The following is an 11,478-nucleotide window of genomic DNA, read 5'->3' as shown; positions in this document are numbered from 1 at the left end:
GGGAGGGTTAATTTGGGGACGGGAGGAAATCGTTACTGAACCCACGGGGGGAGAACAAAAATGTAGTGCAAAAAGAGGGGAAGACATAATTCCTCACAAAAACATTTTGAATTAAATAAAAAAAAAAAAAAAAAAAAGGAAAAAGACATTGTTCTCGAGAAGAGTGTCACATTTTGTGTACCTGCCCCACACATACACTTCACAACTCAAAATAATAAACATTATTTTGTAAGAATATAAACTCCCTACTAATGAGGGATGCAAGTCTGTTTTTAATTTGTTCATTCGTGCAGTTGTTAATTTTTTGGCGAGTGTGCGCACAAATGTCCCTCTCGGATGCTTTTCCACATGTTTTTAAGAACTTCACAATGGATGCATCCATGTGTAGAGTTCTGTCTTCCAAGTCCCGGTCGTCTTGTGTCAACGCAGGTATGGCTGCGTTGTCTTTATACGTCTGGTCTGAATAGTTGACCACTAAATATTTATTGTCCGTTTGGAAGTTCACATTTAACTGAAAATTTTCATGTTCTTCGTCATAAATTAATATGTTGGTTTCGTAACCAGTGTATATGGCTTGTAAGTACTCTATTAAATGATCCCTGGAGAACCCTGTGAGGTCGGTCAATTCGCTTATGCTGTATTGTGGCCTCTCATTGAATAACATCAGAACGGTTGCTTGCAGAGTGGTTACCGTGAAAAGGAACCTCCCCTGATTTTTGCAATTCTCATCTTCACGAACAATATTTTTATCCTTGGGGTTTCCGTTCCCGCTACTTATGCTATCACCTCTGGAGCCTCTTTTTCCACGTGTCACATGCTTTCCGACTTCACGATAGTCTACACTTTCCCATGAGGAGCCACTCGATGTAGAACATTTTTTCCCTTTTATCTTTCCCAAATCGACTTTCAAAGTACATAGTCCATATAATGGAAGGAACTTAATATTTTTGGCTTTATTAGCAAGTGCGTAATATTTGCAAAAATATTCATTACATAACTTTATGGCTTCTGGGTAAATAATATCACCTTCTAATTTGTTGTATTCCCAGACATCGTTATATATAACGTTAACGGCATACTTTTTTTTTTTGAGCAATTTTATGCCATTGTGTGCAGTTTCCTTGTAAAAATCCTGCATGCCTTTACAAGAAAATTTCATATCCTTCAATATGGTTTCAATTTTTTTGGTAAATTGGGGACCACATTCTTTTTTAAGAGTTTTAAAAACTTTCACGTCCAGAACGATGTTAAAATTTTTATCATTTATTAATCGTTTACACATAAATGTTCGAAAATATTTCTCGAATTTTTCTTTATCACTTAGGTATTTAAAAAGACTCAGAATTATGGTGACCGTGTTTATAATGTACTTTCCTACATCATGATACTTTTTAAATAGCTTTTCCATTTTTTCTGTGTGGGCGTGTATCATTTCTTCGTCGCAGCTATCGTTGGGTTCTTCTGCGGCCTGGTTATCACTATGGGTACCTTCTTCACCCATATGGGTCACGCGATGAAGGAATTTTTTTTTCCTTTTTTTATTTTTTAAATATTTTTTGACCACCATCATTGTATCGCTGTCCGTCGAAATTGAGCTTTCCTGTTCCACCCCCTCGATAACAGATTCGTTGCAAAAACTTTGCCAATTCTTCTCAAACAAAAAGTTATTTTTCTTGCTTCTACCCTTTCTCAGCTGTTTATTAATTATGTAATATTTCTTCAGCTTCTTCAAGCCTGTATTGTACATCATCAACAAATTGTTCAAGTAAATGCTGAGTATCACTGGCATGTAATTCTCTGCATGGTTCCCCTTGTTCAGAAAATGCTCAAAAACTTCTTTCCACTTGTTTGTAAAAAAGGAAGAATATCGAAAGGAGATGATAATCACTCTGTCAATGTTTAGTTTATAATTTACTAATCGTATAAGTGCATCGCAGAGGGTATTCAAATTGTCTCTCTTTTTTAACACCTCGTATATTATGTCAAGGCCTATTTCCTCCACTGCTTTAAAAAATATATCACAAAAATTTTCCGTGTCATTCATGTGAAGGGAAAATAAATAGAGCATCCTCAGACTATCATATTTCTCATTCTCAATATAATGCTTTATGTACACATTTTTAAAAAGGATATCCTTGTTTCTTACAATTAGCACTTCTTTTAGCATTTTTAAAATATATATTTCTGTTTCTTCTTTTAAAAATTTCCTACATCTCATTTGTTCGTGGCAGAGGTAATTTTCGATTTCCTCGGGAAGGTCACGTTTGGCGTTTTTCCCCTCCATTTTGGTATCTTCCATCATCTCTGTGACAATATCATCATTGGACATATGTTCCTTTACCTTCTCCACGTAATACTCCTGCGTATCATTTTTGTATGTGTACTCAAATTCGTCATACAGTCCCAGCATGTCTATGATCCTCAGGCCTGCACACAGCAGCTTGTCATCTATGGGCGCATCATTCTTCGTTCCCTCCTCACTCACACCAAAGAAGATGTTGGGGTCATTCGTATGCGATTGTTCATTCTCTGCTTTTTCTATCCCCATATGTGTATTAACAAGGGAGGACGTGTTAACGTATGTAGTATCACTGATACCTCTTCCCATTACAGCCTCCCCCATTTTTACTTCCTCCCCAGCGCTGTCACAGCTTTCCCCGTTGTCGCCCTCGTTGACCTTGTTAGAATTTACGCTCCAACGGTTCTCTACGGTGGAAGTATCATCACTGAGACTTCTCGCACCAACCAGACTCACGTTGCGACCCCCTCCGAGAGTACTTCCTACTCTCCCCGCTGCACGGGAAAGAGAAACTCCATCATATTCATTATCCCTGCTGTCCAAAGCATCATCGTGCATGTTCATACAAATGTACTGATAAAATTTCTTTTCACAAAACACCTTGTCACATTTTAAATAATCACAAGCGCTGCGAATGAGAATTCTCTTCACAGGCAGATACCTATTTATGCACTTCTTCCACAACTGATTAAATATATATGACGGGCACTCAAAATTGGAGCACGCGTTTTTATTATACGTTCTAAAGGATTTGAACAGTTCGTCTAAATGAACTACAACGGAGGAAAAATTATTCCATGTCTCTACAAAATGCTTTAAAAAATGATCCGCATTTTTAAAGTATTTATTGTCTATTTTTTCACACAAATCGCTAAAAAAACATAGCGTTTTATTTTTACATTGTTTTTCAATCAATGTGCATATAACCCTATCGCAGTTGTAGAAAACAAAAAAATCACATAAGCTTTCAATTTGGAACTTCTTTTTATTATCTATAGTTAGTTCTTGGTAAGGTAGATTGTTGAAACAGATATTAATATACTCTTCTAGTGTGTTTAGCTTGGGCATAAATTGCTCGTTGTCCATGTTTACTGATTCTTTTAGGGTTATATGTGGGAATGGGGGAAAGAAGGAGGAGGGGTATTCATATGTGAGTTGAGCATAGTTCGGTAACACCCTTTTTGGTGTACCAAGCGTTTGAAGAGGTTGAAGGGGGATGGGCAATTTACCACATTTTGAGGTCTTTTTATGGTGCCTCCCGGTTCACTTTTCTCTCTCCGCGTACCTTTCCGTTTCAAGTAGAAAACGGGGAAATTCTTATAAGCACTTGGGTCCATGTTTTACACTTTCCTTTCTTTATAAAGTGAGGTAGCAGACAAAGGACTATACGCTCACAATTGTGAATTGGTGCGACACGCCAGATTAACACGGGTGTGGGGTGGTGACAAAAAAAGTAACATAATAATATGAACAATACATATACACATGTATGTATGGTAAACGGGGGCATAAGCAGGCTGGCAAATGTGGTCTTCAAAAAAATGGGAAATTTCCGTGGCCATCCCAAATCAAGCGCATAATGTAAGATTACACGCGCCTGCAACTACTTATGTGTACTTCGCCAAAATCAAGGCGCTCGCGAATTTTTCAATTCGTTCCTCCAAGAAAAAACGGCGTGAAACTTAAAATTACGCATTTTGTTGTAACAATAGCGGTCAATGCTTCTTCGTCGCTAATTTAAATGCTCATTCGAAAGTCATGAATAGGGCATTACGGCAATTAACTGGCGCCACCGGATCTGCCGTCGATCCGTTCACGCAAACGAAGAGTCTTTACATCCCTCTTGTGGCTTTATTCAACATTCTACGAAATCAGTGTACTGTGTTATTTTTACGAATGTACGTAAAATGGCATGCATCCAAAATTGCAACGAAAATTACAATGCCTTTTTGCATATATATTTATTGCCAGTAAAGCACGGAAATATTGTACTCTTTGCAATAACTTCACATATAATTGTAGTAATGGTAAAGACAAAATAATGTCCTATTGGCGTAATTTTTTTTTTTCTTTGACGGAGCCAGATTGAGAAAAGCCAAGCTTAAAATGTCATAAAAAAAAAAAAAAGAGAGAGGGAAACAAACGGAATAACATTTTTTTTTTTTCTGTACTATATTATTGATGCTGAAAAAAAGGCTCTTGCTTGTTCATGGGGTGTGATCATTCATGTATATTACATTACACATAAGAAGCCAACTGTGTGAGGAGATTGTAACCCATCACTTGGGATGAAGCAACGTACGTAAATATACATACATGTGCGTACATATGTGGTTACCTTTTTTTATGCATATTGCAAATAGCAGTGCTGCGATTTATACTTATATATTTTCATATTGGTGTTTTTAATTTTTTTTTTACGATTTCTCCTGTTCTTTTAAAAAATGATAAATATTTAAAGAAGCCCAAACGAAGCGGCCACTAAGTGTGAATTATTTATAGTTTCCATGTATTCACATTTATGTGACATGCGCTGTGTATTTTCCTATGTGTTTATGTGAAAGAACACCCTTTTGACCCCTTATGTGAAATTGGATGGTGTAAGTGTGTATATATATGTACATACATATAAGCAACATGGGAGGATTGACCAACCCCCTTCTGTATGTGAATGCATTTTCCAAAACATATGACCGACGTGTGGCATTCCCATTTTATACTATACCAATGTGTATAAGCACGTGAAGGAAGATGAGAAAACAGCTTTACAAAATGGGGCAACACGTTTATCCATTTGCTTTCAACATTGTTTAAATTTTTTCGTTCATTTAAGTGTTCACTTGCACGAGCTTTTTTTTTTTTTTTTTTTTTTTCTTTAATGATGCATAAGAGGAATATGCTCACCTAACTGTTTCCCTTTTTGTGCTCGCGTTGTCACGTTGTTACCCACCCCATTTACCTATTTTTGTGTCTTTCTACCACATCGTATTGTCTCCACTGTCTCATGCGTGTCATCCTATTTCAGTGTTATCGTTTTGCCCCATTTGTGTTACCCAATCTCGGTCTCTTCCTATTTTTGTCACCTCATTCACATACTCGAGTTCCTTCTATCTCCTGTGTAGTGCAGTCCACCGATTTTCAGCCCGCTTTAGTGACCCCGTGTTCCCTTATTACCCCTGTCCAACGTCATATGTTCGCGTTTCCGCTCCTCAAACTTTATGCATTATAAAAAAAAAAAAAAAAAAAAAAACAGTTATTTTTTAGGCACGTGTAGAATAGCCTTTGTTGTTACGTTAAATGCCCATTGTGACGTTTCTCCTCCTTTACGTTAACACTACATTTACGTACGCAAATAGGTCAATAAATTTTTATGAAGACTTAGTGTCGCAGCGTGGGTCTTAAGCCGTCCATATGCACATTTTAAAGTTATGTATATATGTGCATACATTTTTTCTTTTTTTTTTTTTTTTTCCAAGTACCACACAAAGGGGGGAAAGTATTGTTCACTTTTTAAATGAGTATATTTAAGATGCAAGAATGCCTTACATTTTCACATGAACACATTTTAATTTTATTTGTCCAAATTTTTTGCCTTGTTGCTGATATGGTTGATTATTATGCAGTTAATTCCTTTGTAGTCACCAGGTGCTGCAGTGCATAGCGCCAGTGCGTAGCGGCATTGCACAGCGGCAGTGTAATAATGTAATGTTTTTCGTTTTTTTTTCCCGCCTCCATTTCATTTAACTTTTTTGTCCAAATTTGTCCCTTTTCTGTACCCTTTAATAACGTACCAATTGGATTTAATAACTTATTTTTAGGGTTGGAATTTTGTTTTTATTTTCCTATATTTTTCCTTTTTCTTGTCCTGCCCTTTTTTTTTTTGTTCCCAACATATATCCAAACACTTGACCACACGCATTTGTGTACACGTGGAGGGGGAAAAAACGCATATGACAAAATTGTGATATATACCTACACAATTCGATAAAATTGCGCAAAGTTTAGCAAATTATGCGAAATTGTGTCCCCATACGTGTTACGTTATATACATTCTGTTATATCGTCTTAAGTTTTGCTAGTAGCTGCTTTTTTTTTTTTTTTTTTTTAAAGCAAGGAAATCACATGTTTAAAATTTTTTAACATATGATACTGTGCGAAAATATTCTTTTCCCTTTAACGTGTTTTCCTTTTTTTCCTCAAAAAGCATCCCCCCAAAAAAAAAGGACACCAAAGAACTGTTCACACTGAGAGGGAAAACTGCCTGTGTGTATATGCAAGCTCAGTAAAAGAGCATTGACCGGAGCATATGCACTCCGCAGTTGCGTTACCCCCTGGTCGAAATTGAAACCACCCATTATACTTCTTGTGCACCCTTGATAACCGCCCTAATCCCCAAGTGCTTCAGAAAAGGTAAGTATGACTTTGGACGCGGGGAATCTGTCATCTAACTTAGATGCACTCATAAAGAAATATGGAGAAGAAATAAAGAAAATAAAGTCCATATTGAAAACAAAAAATATAAGCGAAAAAACGGAGGATTCGATAATAATAAGGTACATTCTTAGCTATGGGGACAAGTTAGATGAAGCAGCAAACTCCATTGAAAAAGCGATTCATTGGAGGAAAACCAACATGCAGCCATTACAAAAAAATAAAAAAGTATGCTTCAAAACGGAAGAAGACGTTATATTACCAATAAGTATAAAGCCCTATTATTCGCTTATAAAAAAGTCCCTAGCTGCATGTACTCATAAGACGACCATAGATGAGCAACCAATTGTTATTGGTAGACTTAGGTTATGTAATTTTACCCTTCTCCTGGACCACGTCCCAGAAAATATCCTAATTGATTATATTGTTTATTCCAATGAGCATGAATTTATTGTATGTAATGAACACACAAAAAAGCACAACTTCATTTGTCGAACTTTTCGGTTTATCGACTTAAAAGGATTTATGTTGAAAAAATTTGATAGGAGATTCTTGAGGGTTTTTGCCACCACGTCAAAACTTTCCGAATTTCTGCACCCGCAGTTGGTTGGAAAAACGGTACGTCTCTTCGTTTCGAGCCACACGCACGCACACATGCACATTCGAGGGTGAAGAGCGCGTATTGCATTTGATCCGGCATATATAGAGGAGTATCTTCCCACTGAAACTTCTCCTCCACTATATCCTTTCATGTACGCACACATTAACATTGCGTGACTTTGCATCCTTCCCCTTCAGTACCTAATAAACGCGCCGTCCTACATAAGAATAACCATAGAAACTCTGAAGGCCTTCGGGATAAGCCGCAGGACGCTGAACAAATTGGAAATCCCCAAAGTTATTTCAAACAAGGAACCTGCTGATTGCGAATGGTTCTCTGTACTAGTCGATAAAAATGTACGTCGCAAAAGATAGACCATTCGGGAAGTGCGCATCCGGGCTGCTGCGCACAAGTCAGCTTATGAAGGTGTGACGAAAGTGGCCATCTCTGTGCGCAAATGCAAACCCTTTATTTTATTATATTTTATTATATTTGATTTATTTTATTTTTGCAGAACATTCCGTCCTACCTGGGGGGAAAGTGTAAGTGCGAAAATGGCTGCATCCCAGGATTTCAAAACGAGTTGGAAGATCCGCTAAACTTAAACCCGGAGGAAGTGAAGACAGAAATTAAAAATAATCTGTTAAAATTAAAAAATCAGTAATTCTGGAAATTAGCAGCATGTCGTTTGGGAAACCTCAAAGCAGCTAATTTTTTTTTTTTTTTTTTTTGTCACCATTGGAATATAAGCATTTGCTTTTATGCACACGTCCCTTGCTCCTTTGTGTATGATAAACATGTTACGTCTATGAAAAAATTTTCTCACATTTATGGCAAAAATTTAGGGGCGCCCTTTTCTGTTGACACAATTTACTTTTCCCTACCCCCAAGTTGTGTCTCCCCTCGCCGTTGTTGGATGCGTTGTTCATAATTTTTTTTTAATTAACATATACCACTTTGTAAAATTTTTACATTTTTAATAAAACTTTGTATTTTTAAATATAAGTGATGCTCAAATAATTCACTATTTTATGAAAACGGATAAGCACATTTATGGGAAGAACAAGCGGCACAATATATTTGCTCCAAATTTAAAAAAAAAAAAACAAAATCACTTTTTTGGGACGATTTTTATAATGTTTCCACTTTCTTCCACGGGGCCCCCGGAGGAGGCCCTCAAAATTGTGTCCTTCGATTTTGCAATCTTAGGTGGAGGTAGAGGAGCCCACTGGACGTTACCTAAATATGGTTTCAAGGACGCGCAAAAAAAAAAAAATTGTCAACATGGTGCAATTAGCTATGGTGGAAAGGGAAAAGTAGACAACTGTTCTGGTAAGGGCATGTGTTATTTTATCTACCCCTGGGATTTTATTTTCTTTCCCTTTTTTCTCATTTCTTCTTTTACATTCAGCGGCCCATCTAACGCGTGTCTCGTAATCGTAATGTGCGAAGTCCATAGCGGGGGAGCACTTCCCAATGTAATCCTTCAAATGAGTGGGAAAATATTGGCGCCATGAATTTTATCTGAAGCGTTTTCCCATTCACAACTTTTCAAAATTAGACATGCATATGCGTGTGAGGCTGCACGTGTTTCGCTGGTCTTTTGTTTCAGCTCCTGGACGCAGAACTCGAGCACCAGATGAAACACTTTTGCAAGTGTAACAAGCATGATATATAGTTATTCGTGTGTATATTTTTTTTTTCCCCCCCGCGAAATGAATAAAGTGCACAATGTAGTTAGCATTTACCTCCGGTGCTATGCACAAATTACTGCCCACGAGTGTCCATCTGAAGGGACACTTTTCCATGACTCTTAATTTGGGGGCTTAGAAAAAGGGCAAGCGTTTTGAGTAATGTTTTTTTTTCTGGTCTCTCTCACCACGTTAGTGAAGAACAGTTGCATCGTTTTACCAAAGTGTGATCATATAGGAAAGCTGTGTTGGCGCCCCCTTCGGTTCTCGCCCAACATGAAATTTCTTCTCTTACGGTTCGTGCAGGGCCACTGCACTTCACACTTCCAGGCGAACAGTTCCTTGTCCACATTTTTGCTGTTCGAAAAATCTATTGATCTGCATCTGCCCGAAGGGGATAGGGTTGAAATACATTACACAATCGTGGAACACAAGATTAGCAGCATGCAACGCACACGGGTGAACACAAGTATCGGGGTGTAAGCGCACTACGTCAGCATGAGCCTTTTTCTTTAGGGACAACTTACGGTCCTTCGTACGTTTCAGGTGGGATGCAAAGATTCTCATCATAAGCGGATACTTTCCATCCTTAAAAAATAGAAACGCAAAATGGTAATTTAGGAGTGTAGTCACCTATAAAACTCTGTTACTGTAGAGGCAGGCATTGCACTGTGAAATATCGCACAAGGGCAAACATTTATCCTCATTTTTTTTTTTTTTTTTTCCATTTAAAAATATTAGCAAAGCAAATGGGTAATTTTGTTGCTCATTGTGAGGTGGACATCCTTTCATTTGTTCTTATGAAGTAAAGTGTTTTGTCTCTCCCTCTTTGCTAACCCAAAGGACAGACACCGGAGTAGTCCCTTCTGCAATTTCCAATGTACCTAAAACGGGGGCACCATAAGAAGGCCAAAATGTTTAGGAGCTCTAATTGGAAGCCCTAAAGTGGCAACACCGGAATAATATCTCAATAATTTGGTCCCTTCCTGTCTAACCATAACTTTTTCAGTCGTTCCTGAATTATCCTGAATATTTCTTAAAAGGGTAAAATGGGCAGTGTGTGTGAAGGTATGAAATCATAAGGGTACTAAGGAAGGGTAGAAAAAAAAAAAAAAAAAAAAAAAAAAAAACCTTCGTCGAGGAGTTTATCCATTTCTACATTTTCAAGGTCCACAGTTGCCTGCCCCTCGGCCTTTTAAAAGAAAAAGGAGAAAATGCCTATTCATATGTGTGCATACAGCTGCGCAGGTGTACGTGAAAATCCTCGTACGTAAAAGTAGGAACTCACATTTTCGAGGCTGTCTCGAGCTATGTCATCAAAATTGGAATTCTCGAGATTTTCTTCCTCATTATCATCCTCATCCTCGTCTTCATCTTCTCTTTCGTTCGAAATTAACTCTTCGTTTAACTTGTTCAATTCTATCAGATCACTACAAAGGAGGCAGTAAAATTAACGTATACCTCATCGGTTGGGGGCGCATGGACATGGAAGGAAGCACATGGAGATGTAAACTGCATTTTCATCTATCCTTCCGTGGACTGAAAATTTTCTTTTCCCGATTACTCCGATAAGTCCTTTTTCGAATTGGTAGCCAGGGAACTGAAGCGAGGATTTTTATAGTAAACGCAAATACCCTGGGAAACAACAAACAGAAGGAAAGAAAAAACAACCACGCACGCTCTTTTCATTTTAGCCAGGAAAGTAGTCAATATAAGGATTCTGGCCGTGCTGTGTGAAAATGGCGGGAAACAAGCGAAAAAGGGGGAAAAAAAAAAATTCCGTGCAGGAAAAAAACAATAAGACAACTGTTACACTGATTTGAACAACAGCGTTGCAAGCATTCGAAAAATTAATCACACAATTTGACACGTATAGAAGTGAGTCTATTCTCACGCTAAAGTATTTTCACCTGTACTCAGGCATTAGAAGATCAGCACTTTTTCGTAAAATAGGAAAAAAAAAAAAAATATTATTTTTGCGTTCCTGTATATACAGCATGGCTAGCTTCCATATCTGCAGTCAACGTTTCGCTTTTTCCTGCGCAAAAATGTTGCGCTTGTGTTCACAAAGTCCTCTCAAAAAATAAAAGCAGCCTTTAGACGAGGAAGGAAAACAGTATTTTAAAAACATCCTTGGGAAGGAAATTAAACGAGAAACGTCTCTTATGGGGAGGAGATACAGAAAAAAAAAAAAATTATTTTCCGTTTAAATAACCATTTAGTCATTTATTTAATCGCACACATAAATAATAACAACGTCGTAGTGAAAAAAAAAAAGACTGAAGGGAACAAAATATAATCACAACTGCGGAGTAAAAAAAACAAACCCGAATTGCAGAAGCAACGCATTAAATTCAAAAATTTAATGATAAAAATAATCGCAGTAAAAATTAAAGTAGAAATAACGGTGTGCATTCAAAAGCCAAAAATGTACAAAAAAAAAAAAAAAAAAAAAA

General features: G+C 37.3%; 3 protein-coding genes across 3 annotated transcripts; 1 reads left to right on the top strand and 2 right to left on the bottom strand.

Moving 5' to 3' along the window:
- Positions 1–199: 199 nt before the first annotated feature.
- Positions 200–3,385, bottom strand: AK88_04530 (uncharacterized protein; the record flags this gene model as incomplete). Its single annotated transcript, XM_012482140.1, has 1 exon — positions 200–3,385. The coding sequence occupies one exon, from the start codon at positions 3,383–3,385 to the stop codon at positions 200–202; it is 3,186 nt and encodes a 1,061-aa protein (XP_012337563.1).
- Positions 3,386–6,715: 3,330 nt separating this feature from the next.
- On the top strand, positions 6,716–7,995 carry AK88_04529 (uncharacterized protein; the record flags this gene model as incomplete). Its single annotated transcript, XM_012482139.1, has 3 exons — positions 6,716–7,348; positions 7,529–7,687; positions 7,846–7,995. The coding sequence occupies 3 exons, from the start codon at positions 6,716–6,718 to the stop codon at positions 7,993–7,995; spliced, it is 942 nt and encodes a 313-aa protein (XP_012337562.1).
- A 447-nt stretch (positions 7,996–8,442) lies between these two features.
- On the bottom strand, positions 8,443–10,711 carry AK88_04528 (uncharacterized protein; the record flags this gene model as incomplete). The annotated part of the gene is made up of 10 exons (XM_012482138.1): positions 8,443–8,535; positions 8,690–8,815; positions 9,080–9,156; positions 9,318–9,406; positions 9,550–9,610; positions 9,860–9,906; positions 10,018–10,057; positions 10,154–10,214; positions 10,311–10,452; positions 10,587–10,711. 10 exons carry the CDS (start codon positions 10,709–10,711, stop codon positions 8,443–8,445), a joined length of 861 nt encoding a protein of 286 aa, XP_012337561.1.
- Positions 10,712–11,478: the final 767 nt, after the last annotated feature.

Source organism: Plasmodium fragile (genome assembly GCF_000956335.1).
Source record: "Plasmodium fragile strain nilgiri unplaced genomic scaffold supercont1.66, whole genome shotgun sequence".
NCBI lineage: Eukaryota > Apicomplexa > Aconoidasida > Haemosporida > Plasmodiidae > Plasmodium > Plasmodium fragile.
Note: the sequence above shows the minus strand (reverse complement) of the source record. Positions and strands in the feature narration are given on the sequence as shown.